At 48.8% G+C, this 17,772-nt stretch overlaps 1 protein-coding gene across 12 annotated transcripts in view; it reads right to left on the bottom strand.

Annotated features, from left to right (window-relative positions):
* The window catches only part of tns1b (tensin 1b), a 179,671-nt gene that overhangs the window by 61,446 nt on the left and 100,453 nt on the right, over nucleotides 1-17,772 (bottom strand). For all 12 annotated transcript variants that reach the window (XM_042065488.1, XM_042065508.1, XM_042065515.1 and 9 more), the window contains one exon: nucleotides 6,256-6,294. In XM_042065488.1, the coding sequence (XP_041921422.1) occupies nucleotides 6,256-6,294 (39 nt within the window). The remainder of the gene's footprint in view (nucleotides 1-6,255; nucleotides 6,295-17,772) is intronic.

Below are 17,772 nucleotides of genomic sequence, written 5' to 3'. Positions count from 1 at the left end.
TTCGCCTGCGGCTGCCATCTGTTGTGCTGTGCTGCGGAGCCCCCTGTCTACCTACACATCTGGGCTGCGGCATCAGCGGAGGAAAGACAGCACTTATATCCTGTTTGGAGTGAGAGAAAAGGACACAGAAGACAAAATGGCCGACGGATAGGGGACTGTGGCGTGTGAAGCCGGGGTGCATGTGTGCATTCCCACGACCCGGGCATCGGTCAGACAGAGATCGCTACTGTGAACCAGCAGTCTCACACCACTCATCACATGAGCTTAGAGTGCCCGCCGCTTAACTGATACACGGCCCTGGCCAAATTACTAGCCACACTCAGGTCAAAACGCCCGGCACAGAAGGTACGCAGGGAGTTTCCTGGTGAGAGGACCCAAATAGAGCTCAAAGAGCCTCCTTCAAAATGACAAGGAGCTAAAAATAAGCCGCAGCAGTGCTCATTTCAAAGCCATGGGAGTGTGTGTGTGTTTTTTCTTTTCCCTGCCTCCTAAATCCGACCACTCAGTGAGCTCAGAGCCTGGAGAGAAAAATCCATACGTCCAAGACAAACTGTCCTGTGGTGTGTGTGTGTGTGTGAGAGTTTGGAGAAGAGAGAGTGAATGAGTGAGTTTTTAAGAGGGTTAGTTAGTTATTTGTACTACACCTCTTTTATTGGGAGGTAGGACCATGTGATTTGCTAGCTGGTGTGCCGCTCATCAGGACGGGCTGGTGTGTGGTGTCACCGCACACCCTGAGCGGTCTTGTACCAGAGCTGGAACTGGACGCAGATGGTGCTCGGCCAGCTCGGACTGTCAGCAGCTGGCAGAGTGGAGGCTCAGCGGAGCCCAGGCCAGGGTGTGTGCTGGCCGCCAGACTCCCCATCTCCTCCTCCTCCTCCTCCTGCCCTCTTCCCAGGGCATCAAGCCGCTCCTTATAGAGCCCCAAAATATACAGCTATTGTTTGGCTGGATCCCTGTGTTTCAAAACAGGAAGGACACGGCTTGCCATTTCGTCAATTTTGTAGCGGAGCAACGCAATATTATGGTCGTGTAGGGATTAGGGATTTTGGTTGTTTTGGGGCTGCTGACATTGAGAAACATGGCTATTTATAGTTTGTGTTGATTTTCTCTACATTTCTCTAAAAGGAGAGCATGAATGGAAACAAGGAAGGCATAGAGGAGAAGATCGTATTACAGCCTGAGTATTCACTGCAAATGTGGGTGATTTTGAAAATATGAGAAAGGTTAAGTGCCTGCGTCTAAATGAGCCATATCTCCATTCTCTGAGGATTTAGTAGAGAATGAAACAGGTTTTAAGGGCTTTCACGTGCACCGCCCTCAGCTATAGATTTATGTCTCAATGAAAATTCCACAAACCACATGGCTGAGTAGGCCATTCTAATAGCAAAGCATGTGTTTCTCGGCTCCCTGTATGGAAAATGTCAGGGAGAATGAGCTGTTTCATTCCGATATCCAGGTGAAATGGTGAGCAATTTGAAGATAGAGAGGGTTTAAACTGTACTGTGACAGAACACAGGACTCAAGTCATGGGAAGGTTTTTTTTGTTTAAACCATCATAAGTAGATATATTCAGTGAATACTTTACTGCCTCCTACTGGCCAATAGGTGGTACAGTTTGTTCTTTTCACACATGCAGACTCCTTTTCCTCCAAACAAGCATATCGGTTGATCATCCCCTCCACAAAGGCATGGGACAGCACCTGTGTTTGCCTAATGCTTATGGTTTATCGCATCTCTGATGAGGTACATGCGTGTGGGTCTCCGGGAGACAGTAGGTTCACAAAGTTCTTTGGCAGGCAAGTGCTGAGTTTCCAGTTGGCGCCTAAAAAGGGCATGCTATTTCCCTCATCTCCCCCGCCACCTCATTCCCGTTTACTGGCTGATTTAAAGGTGTTTGGTTAATGTCCAGGCGAGGTTGCAATCCAAACCTTTAATAAATAAAAATCCCCTTAAATTCCTGAGAGTGTTGATGAATGGAGGAAGGCTATTTGGCTGAATCATCAGAGGATGTAGAAGATGTGTCTCACATGGATGACACACACATATACGCACACACATTTTCAGATTCAAAGAACACACACACACACACACACACACACACACACACACACACCACATACTGTATGAACAAACATACACACACAACCACAAATGAATACACACACACACACACACAAACACAAACACACAGAAACAGCTGCTTGGCTTTTGCACTTTACAAGCCGGCTGCAGTCTCGCCTGTAAAACGCAACGGGGGCCAAAAAATGTAAACAGCAGACGAGCTTGGACTATGGGCGGCACTTGCTGTTTAGATTTCGCTAATGGACAGGGATGGATTACTGCACGGGCCTACCGGGCCCAGGCCCAGGGGCCCAAGGGGTCAGGGGGCCCTGAAGCCCAAGCCTTTGCATGGAATCATAGCCTCAATATCAACAAATCAGGATGTAGGCTATGAATCTGATTGAATTTAGTATTGGCCATCCCCAAAATGCACCAGAATACAGGAAATCACATAAAACAAATTAAAAATGTTCTGGGGGAGGACCCCCAAACCCCCCCTCCTACATATACGACAATTAGTGGGGGGCCCTTAATACTTCTGGGCCCAGGGGCCCGAAAGTTCATAATCCGCCCATGCTAATGGAAGCTCTGCACTTTTGGTCCCGCGAGGTTTCAGCGGAAAGAATTCTGGAGCTGGTATTTTAGCGGAGGAATGGCTGCTGCTGTGAGAACACGGACAAGGCCACGTCCCAGAGTGACCTTTGACCCCCTGCCGGATTCTCACCACAGACCCTGATGGCCACCCCGAGCCGACCCCTCCGAATGGGCTTTTCCCCTCTGTGTGTGTGTTACGCAACAAGGCTGCTTTGTGATGCGAGAGTGGCTCTCTGGGGACCTCTAGAACTCCATCTAAACAAACTAATGGCCCAGCGAGGAAAATAGCCAGACTGGCATGCTCATGGTCACTCTGGCTGGAATGTGCTTCTTCCTCTCTCTCTTTTTCTGTCTCTCTCTTTCGATCTTTATCTCAACCCCCTGTCACACACCCACATACACTCTCTCTTAGTCATGGTCTATTGTGCCTTACTGTACATCACTCCAACAGTGATTCAGCATGAACAACAACAACTGATGACAGTGCTGCTGTCCAGTGGAGGACACGAACACACACACACACACACACACACAAATGCACATAGTTTGGCCAGATCACTTCAGCAAATCTCTAGGCACACAGTCACAATGACCACTGTGTGAGTGGATCCTAGCCGAGCTGGAGCAGCATGTGTGCCAGCCCCCGTGGCCTTTGGCTGCCGCATCCCTGGGCATTTGGTGGGAGGCTCATGTCAGACCGCTGGCACATTTATAAGGGGTGCAGGTCTATTATCCTGATTACTGCGGCTAACAGAACAGTGTGCCTCCTCTGCTGGCATGGTCAGCTGGGGCCGAAACGAGAGGCTTACTCACATGGACAACCATGCCTCGCAGATAAAAATCGCGTATCGTTACTGAATAGTTGGCTGGCGCTCCTACACAGAACGTAACGAGAGTAAATCAGCGAAGCATGTGAGGCTGTAAACATTCCTCCCCTTAATTGGAACGATCTTGCCCATCTCTCTGCCCCCGCAGTTAAAAGTCATTAGAGAGCAACGTACTGGCGCCCCTTGCCTCGCCGCCCGGTTTTTATACACACCGTGACGTAATTGCCTGGCGCAGTGATGGAGCCGAGGGCTCTTAAAACACCAGGTAAGGGCAGGTGTCGCTGAGAGGTGTCAGCGGGAGAAGGAAGGCTACGAGAAGGCTAGGGAAAGGCAGGTAAGGGGGGAGAGAGAGAGAGAGAGAGAGAGAGAGAGAGATGCAAATTTCTGCTCTGTGTTTGTGTCTGACGTCTTCCCGCCTGCCTCGCGTTTGCCAGGCAATCCAAACACTCCTGGCAGATACGGAGTGAGTTGCATGAGGGCATGTCTGAGGAATGTGTCCTGTCTGCCTGTTGTTGCACGAGTGCATGCCTCACACGTCCGGACCCATGGAAGCGCCGTGCGCAGCCTCTGTGGGCCAGACCACACCGTGCCCTCAACAGTCTGTGCTCAAGTACCTCTCTCGGTGCCTACCTGATAACTCAAATGCCATGTCTCAGACGATAGGCTAGATCTGCTCTATCTCAAACTGTTTTCCAACCACCATCACCCTAATTTAAGAACTAAATGATGGCCCATTTGACTCGCATTCATAACTTCAAGGTTACCTGACGCACAGGGAGCATGAAGTCTTTAGGGGAGCTCAAATACCAGGCATGCTGTTCCCTTTTTGAATTTGCTTTTTAGTTGATGCAATTTATGGCTGGCAATCCACCTCACTCTGTACCTGATCTGTTACGAATAGTAAATCACAGCACACACGCTCGCTTCTCCGAACACAGGAATTTACCAAACATGGTGCTAAGAGCAGCAGAGAGAGGAGAGCGTTCATAGCCAAAGGAAAGTTCTTCTTCTCCGTAACCCTGATCTTCCTTAACCCACTCGCACATTCGCTCCCCATCTCTTGTAAACAGTTTACCTATAAGCCAAGCCCTTTAAACCCCGGGCAGATCCGCTCATGCGGCATGTTTTCAACATCCCTGCGTGTAGAAGTGAAGAAGGAACTGTGAAAGTGAGCCTAATGGAATGGACTCGAAAGCACAGTCGGTGGAGGAGAGAGAGAAAGAGACAGAGAGAGAGAGAGAGAGAGAGAGAGAGAGAGAGAGAGAGAGAGAGAGAGAGAGAGAGAGTAGGGGGAAAGTTTTGAGTGTTCAGGATGAAGGAACAAGTCAATGAAGCATGCCTGGAGGGAGTGAGCAGAGTATTTAAGACAAGGACCCTGGAGTAGGAGAGGGATTACTCAGAAGGTGCTGAAACCGCAGCAGGAAACAATACTTATTGCACAAGCGTGCCAAATGGTCACTTTACATCTCAGCCGTTTTTGGGCCAGGTGTCATTGATACCGTTGCCAGCAGTCAGCTTTTATGTACATTGAAACCATCGCATTCATTTAAGTCAGCTCTTTTAAGTGCTCTTACATAAGCCAGGAAGTGAGCTCACTGTCAAGGGCATATTTCCCCATCTAAAGTGGGCTGAAGGGGAGCTGAATGGGGCTTGGTATTGTTTGCAACTTGCACACAAGCCATAAACACAGGCCCCATTAAGCCCTTGCAGGTGCCTCCGTTACAGAAGTTTGCCCTCTCTGACAGCTGGCCCAGGCTTCCTACCATAGATACGGCCACCGCCTGCTCTCACTGAGTGTGTTTGTTTTCACAGCTCACTGAGGTCGCCTGCATTAGGCATCTGGCACTGCACAACTCTTTTTCATGCCTTTCATTTTATTTAAAAAAAAAAAAATCTTAAAAAATGTTCTTAAAAATCATATATTCTGAAAAAAAGGAGGTTTCCTGGTGTTATGGTTTATCGTATCTCCGTGGTTTAGCTTGAATTAGCTTGAATTTCCCCTGGGGGACTTGAATTTCCCCTGGGGATCAATAAAGTATCTATCTCTATCTATCTATCTATCTATCTATCTATCTATCTATCTATCTAGCGTATCTGCTACTCATCCGTGTTTAAGTGGGCAGTGTGGATGATCAGGGTGTGATTTTGACAGCCTGAGGAGGGTAGGATCTCTTGGCTCATCCCAGTAACCGGGAGGCAACCTGACAGCTCCACTCCCTTCTCTCAGTCTGAGATTACACTCAGTGCGTGGAAAGTGCGGCATGCACGTTATCTTCACTAAAACACAGAGCGAGAGAGGAGGAATTAAGCACAGAAACTAATGTGTGTCCTTGATCCTGAAGGGCAAACTTTCTGTATGCGAGGGCTCACAACTCAGGAGAGTGAGGTCCAAATTTAGGCATTGATTTTTTTTTTTGCAGGTAATGGTCTCAAAAAGTCTCTTTGTCTTCCTGTGGTTAAAAATAAACTTGGGCACTGGACAAGCTGAAGGAGGTAAAGTGCTGGAGACACAAAGTACATCTTTGGTTTAGACCAAATAAGGAGAGTGAGGCAGAGCACAACTTTCTTTTTTAAACTTTCACTTTCTGGCTCATGAGAACTTGCTGAAAGCATGTCTTGAATGTTAGGCGCTCTTGTTTACAGAGCAATTTACATTGTAGTATAATCCAGTCTGTTTATGTTGCCAAAAAAGAATCAAGCTTGTATATTTATTACATTTGGCTGAAAACCAGGGGAGAAATAAAACTGCAACAACAAAAATTATGATTCTTACCAGTTCGTAGTTAGTAGCAGGGACACACGATGTAGAAACCTGCAATTAAAAAGAAAGAAAAGACGTAAGACATAGCCTTGACCTAAGATTCACAGATGGTGAGGACAGTGGTTACAAATATTCCCCACTCCACTGCACAGAGCAAGGACACAGTTTGTCTTGCGATGACATAAAACAGGCAGATTGCTTTCGAAGCTCTGCGATTCTCATATGATCTATGTTAAAGGAAACCAAATTGTATTTGGCAGGACTTACAAATACTTAACAAGATTTCAACAGGAAACAGTCACAACCTCTGGTGGCTAACTAACTGGAATGCCAAGTGACAATCATACGGGCAAACAAGTGAAAACAGGCAACGTCAAAAACAACGCCCCCGCACAGATATTAATAAATGTCTAAAACAGCCTTTCCCCTGGAATGAAGAAGATTGTGAAGCCAATGATGTTTAAAGACCATTTGGCGTGGGTTTACAGGAACCGATGGCTCTGCTGAGGTCTGCAATAATCGGATTAGAACTCTGACCACTGCCATAACCAATCGCCGGCTTTCCAATGAACAAACGACGCCTGTAGTAAATAAACAGGAAGGAGGATGATAATCAGCGACTCGACCATAATTACAGCATCAAGACAAACAGCTCCCAGCAGATCTGAATACCTCGCTCACTGATCTTACTGCGCACATCCAAACAGAACACAGCATATCCCCTCAGCTTCACAAACACATCTCTCATTCCTCCCAAACAGCTTGTTTAGCTGGAGATATGTGTAAACTTTTGGGTTATCGGCTGTCTCTCTGGGTAAACAATTTAAAAGGAAGTATGGCTAATATCACTTCAGAATTCCAGTCAGTCTGTCAGGACAAAATTATGTGAGAGTCATTTCTTCTTCTCCACAGTTAAGCAGAAGAAGAGAAGGAATGCTCACACAGGTGACGCGGGATTCTCCGTGGTCTGTCTCAGATCAGCTCACGGTCATAACTTTGGCAGTTTAATGCGGCCGTAAGCACTGTTTAAGGCTGTTTTGTTGACTTAGCCTGGCTCCCTTCTCCCCTCTTTAATGCTGAAGAGTAAATTGGGTTTAGCGGTGCTGTTTGACCTCTACAGATCTCCAGCACATGCACAAGGCCTTCACTGTTCTGCTACTCACAAACAAAGAGCCAGGGCTGCAAGGTCTATTTCCTCTGGACAAGATGTTGTGCTGCTTATGATTACGCACACACGGTGATGTGTACTGTAGTTAAACAAATGTGATGTAAAAAAATAAACTCATCTAAAAACAACAATACAAATTGAAACAGTTGAATGTGTTGATTGGGAGCGTAAACACACTCTAAGGGCAGTCAACAGGATGTTTACAGGCAAGGAAAGGAAGCTCTGAACTCCTGTTGACCAGGACTCTGCTTTAACAGGGGGGAGGGAATCCAAGCAGAAGAAGCATTTCAAGGGAAAATGTTTATTTGCAGAAAACTTCCAAGAACAAAAGCTACTGTCAGGACTAGGCACGCTCATGAAGTCCCACATGAAAGAGCTGAAAACTTTCATCTTTACTGCATCCAAGTTCCCATCGGCTTCTTTAAATATACTGTAGCTATGACATGGAGTATATACAGTAAATCTGCAACACCACTAGATGACATTACCATATATCATTGCTACAACATAGATATTTCAGGATGAGACAGCTATTTCCAGAAAGTCAACAAATGCTATCAGAAATAAATTACCCAGAGCCCGCACTTTACTTGGTCGCCACCCATTTCCCTCCCTCTTCCTCTCCATTCTTTCACTTTCTTTCTCTCATTGCTCCATCTCCTCCCTCTCATCCCTCGCTCTTTTCATCACTCCTCATGTGTTCCTGTCGGGCTGCTCCACCTCCTGTCGCTCAGCGCTCCCCTCAGCCCAACTCCACCAGCCACCTCCGCCTTCACCCACACCCCCTCCTCCTCCACCACCGCCGCCACCACCTCCACTCCTCCCCAGCCCTGAGCTCGGCCCCAGGAGGCCTCTGGGGCTCCTCCCTCCTGTCCCTCTCCTCCTCCTCGCGCCTCCCCCGTGGGGCTCCTGCCGCGGGGGCCTGGCCTTTCTCAGCCCAGGATTCCATCACCTGGCCCCCGCTCGGCCCTCCAGCAGCCACCGATGACAGCTCCTCCACCTGCAATCAATAACCATTCCAGCACCTCACTTTTTTTCTGCACAAGACCTCCTCCTCCTCCTCCTCCTCCTCCTCCTCCTCTACTGCACCACTCCTCTCTGGCCCTCTAGGAATGTCCAGCACGGGGCTATCCTGGACAGTGTTCATACCGAGGACGACATGAAGGGCATCAGGGATAACACTGGCATGGGCTGTTCGTCAGTTTAGAACTAAAGAGCTCGACAATAAATAACACAAACTGCACTGTGGCCAATTGCAAGGGATGTTTTCCCCATAAACACTCTTAAACTAATTTCCATATCAATGACAGTGTGGGTTTTAAGAGGGTGGTTTTGGTTAGAGACAACAACATAACAGTGGAATGAAAAAGAGCCATTACCAGTAAACAAGACGAGCAAGCCAATACATGAAAATGTATGACGTTCACAAATAATGGCCTGGTTTGTTTATGCGCTAAGTGACCACAAAGTATTGTGGCCAACTGCTGAAGACAACACTGGACAGAGGATGATGGACAATATATTCATATGGGATGACCCTGAGCTGAATCGTATGTAAGAAGTGTATGTAAGAATCAGTCCTCCTCCTCCTTCTCTTGATTTGCATCCATGAAAAAAGAGAAAGTGGAAACCAAAGAAAAGTCTGACCAGTGTGAGGCCATAAAATACCCAGACATGTGGGAGTCACACCCACAATCAAATATTTGACATTCTGCCCCGAGTTTAAAGTGGTCGGCCCTCTGGGTACCCCGGCACTTCCAACCATGGCTCTCTCACGCTCTCATGGCCGCCGCTGCTCCCAGCTCGGCCTGGCATACGGTCAAATCCCCCCTGCCCCTCCCCATAACCACAGGCCATGTTTATCTGGACAGCCAGGCAGGTGAACCCTGAAGACGGAGCGACCGCAGGTCCAGCGGTGGGCAACCGCGCTGGAGAAGAACAACAGCCCCGACACCCATCCCGTGGTCAGCCGACGGGAAGCCAGTGAAGTCAGTGAGCAGAGGGGCGAAGGCTGAGAGGAAACTCCCACACTCTGGCCTGGTGATAAGACGCCCTGAGTAACGAGAGGTGTTTGTGCTTTACAGGGCTCAGGCACTTCAGTCTCACTCATGTAAAAACAGTGCCAACCCTGAGCTTCCTCCACTATTTAGGGTTAGAAGTCTATCTCCAGGGACTGGTACTGACATTCTGGAATACAAATCCTTAATTCAGATTAACCCAACTGCTCTTGACCTGCATCTCCTTGTTCTCTATTGATTTCTAACAATGATACAAATGGACCTCCATTGCTATATTTATCGTATATTATGTAGTAAACATTTAGATACAAATACTAGAACATGGTGATTATGCATCATGTAACTAGTGTCATAGTGAACTAGTGAACTGGTACACTACCATGAAAGCCATTTGGAGAACACAGTGAGGAGGTAGACAATACAGATGGCAATACTATACATGACTGACCCTCCACATGTAGCCCTGAACACACACACACAGAGAGACACACACACACACACACACACACACACACACACAGAGACACACACACACACACACACACCACACACAGACACAGACACAGACACAGACACACACACACACACACACACACACACACACACACACACACACACACACACACACACACACACGCACACACACATCTGCAGCATGGCTTCTCTCAAGACTTTCCATGTCCCTCCCCCCTCCTCTCTGGGAGCCATTTAAGGATTGCATTTATGCATCGGCAACATGACTAATCAAATGTGTAGGATCAGGAGGGGTTTTCAGCAGAGGGGAAAAGAGGGGGGGGGAAACTATGGAGCAAATCCTTGGCTGGCATGAGGGGGTCACACAAAGCCTCCGTCAGTATGCTCTTTGTGTGTGAGCGGAGGGGGAGAGTGTGTGTTGATACTATCAGAGGGTACAAATGAGTGTAATATAATAAGAGGTAATTGTGTTTTTGCATTCCTTACATGCTTGTGTTAACAAAATTAAACTGAGATCCATTACATTCAGACAAGACTCCAAATCTCACAGAGTTTTTGCTACTCCCTCTCTGTGTAGTTACTAGGAGGCACTTGCTTTTGCTTATGCGATGCATGACTGTGCTTGACTTATCATACTAATAATGACCACGTCATTAGAATATTGGTCAATACTGCGGGGAGGTCTGGAACGAACAAATATTGATTTTGCCTTGCAGGGCCTATCAGTTGCCGCTGTGTGTTGTGAAGTTAGACCACTGGTCAGCCCTCCAAACTGGGCCCTTGCATAAACACTTGGCCACGGTGAGTGCTTTCATGTTTATCCAGCGTGGAAAAAAAGACTCCATACGTCTGGCACGTCCAAGCAGAGATCTGAAATGGTGTAAGATCCAGTAACCAATAACAGAGCGCTTACCCAAACACAGGTATTTGCGAGTGCCAGTCCGACAGTGCGAGTGGACTTATTGGGTATAAACAAAGGGAGAGTGCTGAGCGCAGAGCAGCCCGGATCCAGGTGCCCATGCCTACCCCCTGCCAGCGCGCACTGCTTGACTGACACCCCGGTATTCCTTTATGCTTTCTTCCCTTCCCCCTCAGGTTCTCTCCCCCTTTTCTCTTGCTCTCTCTCTCTCTCATTCTCCCTCTCTCTCTCTCATTCTCCCTCTCTCTCTCTCTCTCTCTCTCATTCTCCCTCTCTCTCTCTCTCATTCTCCTTCTCTCTCTCTCTCTCATTCTCCCTCTCTCTCTCTCCCATTCTCCCTCTCTCTCTCTCATTCTCCTTCTCTCTCTCTCTCATTCTCCCTCTCTCTCTCTCTCATTCTCCCTCTCTCTCTCTCATTCTCCCTCTCTCTCTCATTCTCCCTCTCTCTCTCATTCTCCCTCTCTCTCTCTCTCATTCTCCCTCCCTCTCTCTCTCCTCTTGTGAAATGAATAACATCACTCACAAGCTGCCTTACTGTATTTAACTCCTCCCCGTGGTGGAAATGAAGTGAAGAGGCTCTGGACGTGCCGAACGTAAACAGCCGTGCTGTAGCCTCCATCCATCAGTGCACATTGCATAATGGACATTTAACATGAGCACACGGCTCAGGCTCAACACGCTCTGACAAATTGTGCACGGCACTCTTTATAATGTTAACATCGGCCATAAAGCCAGAGAGGCCCACGTGAGAGATGACCCCTGCCAGAGCCCAGATAACCTAGCGCTGCTCGGACAAATTTGAACTCCCTCCAGTCCGAGGACTGGGTGAAGGGGTGAGAACATAAACATGGGGGGAGGGAGAGGTTTGGTGTGCTGAAGATGAGGGAAAGTAAAACGGTTTGAAATATAGCAGGCCTCGAGGCTCTCTATCGGCCCTGCCATGTTTATGCTCCTATGCTGACAGGATGTGAGCTCAGCTAGGCTGCACAGAGACATTCCAAGCTCCACACTGCATTCATGGAAGCCTGAGACGGATGTGTGTTTGCTTTTTGTTCCACACATGCATTATCCTTCTGTACGGTGTTACTGTCGACAGGTTATATGGTTTCTCTGGAAACGTTTTCCACTGACAATATTGTTCACATTACGTTTGCCCCTTGCAAGAGGGTGAGAACAGGAGGATTGTAAAGCTACTTGAAAGAGAAGAAAAAGAGGGGTAGGAAGGTTAAAGTAGAGGCAGAAGACCCATAGGCAAAGGTTAATCTTCAATCACGTGGGGGACTTAGGAGCAACCCAGGGGTAATTACGGAAACCCAATCCCATCTCAAACAGCATGACTGAACAAAGAGAAAGGATTGTGTCAAGACAACTGTTTTTGGAGACACTGTACGACACCAGATCAGATGACCCCAGCCATTTCAAAACCCCCAAAAGGCCATTTTAAGAGAGAGACATTAGTGCTGGGACGAATCGCTCATATCTGTGGTTCTCAGAGCAGATCTGCTGGCCAGTCCAGGAACACTCTGTGCTGTCGGGGAACTGTGACAGGTTGAGGCAAGCCAGTCGTTTTCAGCCAGTTAAGGTGGCATTTAACACGTTAGTGGTTCGAAGAGTTATGGGCCCTCTGAAAAGCCCCTTTGCCCCAGGTGAAGAGGCACCACGCTCAGGGTCTACTTTTGGAGATAATATAGCGGTTAAGCTACTGGCATCCACATGAGTTATCTGTGGCGTTTGAAGGATGTGGGGTAGTTATGATGGATGGGCCCTCTCAAAAATATTTTTACCCCTCATTTAATTTCTCTCTGACACAAAAACACACACATAGACATGAACTCTCTCTCTCTTACTCACACACGCACACACACACACACACACACACACACACACACACACACACACACACAGCCTCCCACAAATGGGATACATCAACCACTTAGCGATATAAAAATGTGGTAGTTGGGTCTCAGAACCCTGTAATTTCTCATGGCTGTGATCACATTTGGTCTTATGGGGAATGATTCACCACGAGGATATGCGCACAAAAGTTTACCCCGAGGCGAGGACGACGAAAGTCAACAGCCATTTGGCCGCTAGGGCCCTTTTCACGGCTCGGGGTAGAAAAACAGCTCCCTCGCTTTAGTGCTGCTTGATGTTGTATATTACCGCGCGGTGGGGGCCCGGCGCTGGGCTTCCTGGCTTTCTTTCACTGCCCAGCCCATAAATCAAATGCAAAGGCAAACAAGAATACAACAGCTCTGTGCCGCGGCTGCTGAAACGAGCCTGCTTTCTCTAAACATTCCAGAGGGAGACTGGGGCCTGATAAGAACTCATGAGGGAAGGAGGGGGGAGCAATCTTCCCATGTATCGCCACCCCTCCACCACCACCACCACTTCCACTCATACACACACGCACACACACACACACACACACACACACACACACACACACACACACACACACACACACACACACACACACACACCTCCCCACCCTCGTCTCTCCATTACTGGCGTGCGACCAGTGCTCCCAGAACAGCAAGAGAATATTTCACATAGTGTTCAGGAGCCTGGGGAGGGGCACGGGTTCGCACGTGCTCGCCGATGTGCTGATCCCAGGGCCCGGCTCCAGAGGATGGGGAGGATGGGGGGTTGGAGGGGGGGGGGGGGGGGGGGGGGGGAGCCTGATCCAGGGAGGAGAAGCGGGGTGATCTGCGGGCATCAGGCCTCCGGCTCTCTGGCCGGAGTTGAAAGCACATGTGCGATGCATCAGTCCCGCAGCCCAAACACAGCTCCTCGGAGAGAGAGAGAGAGAGAGAGATGGAGATGGGGAGAGAGAGAGAGAGAGAGAGAGAGAGAGAGAGAGAGAGATGGAGACGGAGACGGAGAGACAGAGCGAGAGAGAGCCCCTATAAGCCTACCAAATCTCCAGCAGTCAGCCCCTCACCTTCATATCGGCTGATTTATTGCAGACACCACTTTGGAGCTTAGGCCCTGTCTGGAGGGCTCTCGGCCGGGATCGCGATGGCAACACACCCACCAGGGAAAAACAGTTACTGTACTCCAGCGCACTGCACACAAGAGACACGCAGACACATCTGAAAAAACCAAGAGCCACAGGCTGATTTGACTTTCAAATGCCGAGGTTAGCCTCCCTTAGTGTGCATAAAGCCCCAGAGTGAGTGAGGCTGATGGGCTGTGACAGATTATTCATTTTTTCGAGCCCCGATGTGGATCTGGCAGCGAGGACTCAGCGGGTTCTTCCCACCGGCCCGCTGCGTGTTTGTGCTGATGTGTTAACCACCAGGGAGGTGAGGCGGGGGGGGGGGAGAGAATGTAGTGTTTACCCCAGGTGTTCAGGTGCGATAACAAACGCACACAGGGTCAGGGGTGCGCTGGCAGGACTGTCAACACAACGCAGGACAAACAAGCACAAACAGGATGCTTCTGCAGTGCTGTTGTTGACTAATCTAAAAGTGGCCTGAAAAACAAGATGCTACTGGAGCCGTAGAAAGACTCATTTTAGATGCTAACTCAAGCAGACATGTTTGTGGTATTCCGTGTTAAGCGAACAAGGCACCGATCTGAGCTGTGCCCGGCTGGAACATGAGAAGGATTCCAGTCTGTCCCATCTCCTCAGCAAGAAGATGGATGGCTCTCTACTATTGAATATTATGAAGTGGGTGCCCCCCCCCATACCCCCAACCACACAGAAAAGAATTGAGCAAAGCTCGATGAGTCTCTTCATGCACAAAACATGATGAGGCCTTCAAGTCACTGTAAATCCCTCCTTAAAGTCCATTAGACAGTGCCTCAGTCACAGAGAGGCATGTGGACCGTGCTCCAGTGCGGTGATGCAAAAGCGGCTAAAGATTCCCCTAAACCCACACTGACCTCAGAGGGTCAGTGTGACATCATTCCACATTGGTGGTGGGATGTGGCGAGAGACAGAGAACACACAGCTGATCAATTCTGACAAGACTGGCAGTCTCCTTGCCTGGTAATTACTGGGGACAATACTAATCATAGCCACAAATGTAACCCCCCCCCCCCCCAACACACTCAAACACACATACAAACATACACCACACACACACACAAACACAAAAACACACATACATACAGAAACCCCACGTCAAAGACCACGGGGGAAGAGAATTAGCATAGGGGCCGAAAGGGATGTTTTGTTTCCCCCTTGCTGTGTTTCCAACAGCAACCATTAGTCTATAAAACCCCCTTTCTGTGAGAGAAACCAGGCAGCTTGATTGCATGCAGCAATTTTGAAAATTTCCGCCATCATTAAAAGTCACAACCCAATGTTCCCCATTAAGGCGCATTATACATTCCACCATTGCCTCAGCCTGTAGCATTGGCACCGAGTGCCATTTTAATCCTGGCCTTGATAGGTCTCCAAATCAGAGAGCCCCTGGCTCCATGCATAACCTGATCAGGGTTACAGGCAGTGGTCCATAGGTCAGGCTCCAGTTGAGAATTGCTGGGTGGGCTGTAGACTGATGCTTGACTTGAGAAGGGACCCACATAGCTGAGCCCACTCTGTGGTTACCCCCTATCTCTACTCTGAAACCTTTACTGGGGAAATATGAGTTATGACGTCAGTAATCGCAAGTACGGTTGCCAGGATCTGAATTTGGCCCATATTGGAAACTGCAGTAGTTGAAATGCTTCAACCACAAACCATTCGGGTTATAAGTTAAGGAATTCATTGGAATGCCGCGTTTTTGTGTGCTTGTGTGTGTGTGTGTGTGTGTGTGTGTGTGTGTGTGTGTGTGTGTGTGTGTGTGTGTGTGTGTGTGTGTGTGTGTGTTTGTGTGTGTGTGTGTGTGGATAGTATATACAGTATGTGTCTGCATCATCATGTTTTTGTGTCCTTGTACACATTAGTGAGGGCACACTTTTTTTCTCCATAAACATTTCAGCTCACGTAAAAAAAAATTCAACAAGGTCAATGTGACCCTCCTCTAGGTGACTGAGGAGCCCTACGGCCATATTTGCCCCAAATTAAATGCAGGATGTTTTCACTAATTCACCTCCAAATGGCTTCCTTTGGGGCTTTTAGCGGCTCCTTAGAGTGCCAGGCCTCTTTAAAGCAGCGCTCTGCCAAGATATCTGATCCCCCTTCACATCTGCATTACCTTCAGTCGCCCACCTCTCCCCCTGAAACTCTATTTGTGGCGATAAAAAAGCTAACCGTATAGCATTAAAACAATATTAAAGCAACCCAGCTGAGCATACCGGCTGATACACTGCAGTGATATTTTTCGGCTGCCGTTTATCAGCCGCAGATGAAACGACTGTACGGAGGGTGCAATTATGCCGAGTCAAAGTGCAAAATAGAGCCTGCGGGACTCGCATGTGTTAGTTTCCAAGGCCCGACGCTTCTAGTTTGGGGACAATTTCATGAGTAAACAGAGGAATGGAGTGTAATTCTTGATTTTATTGTTGTTGTTTTTAGCCACAGCGGTGTTAGGCTGTGTGGCATCATTTCCTTCTGCCCAGGGCCCTCTGATCCACTGCAATAAAGTAGCAAAACCACCAACCATGCCCTCCCTCTCACTCTCTTTCTCTCTCTCTCTCTCTCTCTCTCTCTGTCTCCTTCATTCTCTCTCGTTCTTTCACCCTCTCTCTGTCTCTGGAAGTGAAAGCCTCATTTGTATTCAGCTGGCTGTTTTCAATTTATCTGGCCTCGTGTTTGCCATTTTCTGTTTTTCCTCTGCTGTTTCCACTTCCACCCAACACTTCATCAGTGACTGGGTCTACTGTGTGCCATCCACCAAACAGCAGCAATAAACAACTGCCACAGACGATGCGTGTCTTGGAGCCGGCCGCTCGTTTGTCTGGAGCGACGAGGAGCTCTGGAGATGCAGCGGGCGCGGTGGGTGGGGGGGGGGTTGGGGGGCACGGAGGAGTGGGGGGTTGGGATTGGTAGGGGTGGTAGGAGTCGGGGGGGCTCTTAAATCTCATAACCCTGAGGCCTGACAGTGCTGAGGCCACAGGCGCATACGCAGGAATGTCCATGGCACACGTTCCTGCCTCCGTCAGCACCCTGCATCCTCTGTTTTACGGGGGAGCCTCCTGCCGGGGTGTGGGCTGCTGCTGCTGCTGGGGGAAAGCGGCCGCTGCCCTCTCGCCCCGGGTGGGGAGGCGCACTAATTTGTCGTGACCTTGTCAAAGTCTGCCTCTGCAATAAGACGCATCCAGTTGCCCCACCATTCCCTCTGCACTTCCCAGCTGTTATCTTATCAAAGTTTTGTCACCTGGCGCAAGAGCCTTTTTTTTCCACTTCTGTGCCGCTTATCACGTGGGAATGCAGGCATCTTGAATCCATTTTCACGAGCCAGCTTGGCAGGCGAGGGCTGCACTGGCTCATCTCAAGGTACACTCCGTGAGGATAACGGTACGGCTTAGATGATAATACCCATCATTCTGCATACTGTGAAGGTGTACCATCACCTTGTACAACGTATAGGCCCATCAAAGTGAAACATTTGTGATGTTCTATTTCGGGTTGAAGAAAATAACTCACTGCCAAGAACAGCCACTGCTAAAAGCCCAACAAGAACTCTGAACTGGGAAGGGCCCGAATAGAAGGAATACCATCACTGGTCTGATGAGCAGATCATTAAAGTCTGTGATTAAATTCTATTCTAGACTAACTCCCCGAGCATTTTTGAACAGCACCCTAGTCAACTCACACTCACACACTCATACAGCAAATGACCCGAGACAGAACGTTTCACATCATCAATGATTTATGCCTTGACTCATGCAGTGGGAAACTGCGGTGACTGCTGCAGCTCGCCATCTGATCAGCAAGTGCATAGAGAGTAGGGTCTGGCTCCTGGATGACCCGCGCCACTGCCAGGGATCCGATCACACACGACGCAGGACGGGGAGCCACAGAGGCCGAGCCTGAGGAGGAGGAGGAGGAGGAG

Source organism: Alosa sapidissima, chromosome 2 (assembly GCF_018492685.1).
Source record: "Alosa sapidissima isolate fAloSap1 chromosome 2, fAloSap1.pri, whole genome shotgun sequence".
In the NCBI taxonomy this organism is placed as follows: Eukaryota; Metazoa; Chordata; class Actinopteri; order Clupeiformes; family Clupeidae; genus Alosa; species Alosa sapidissima.
The sequence above is the reverse complement of the archived record's forward strand: the minus strand, read 5'-3'. Positions and strand labels throughout refer to the sequence as shown.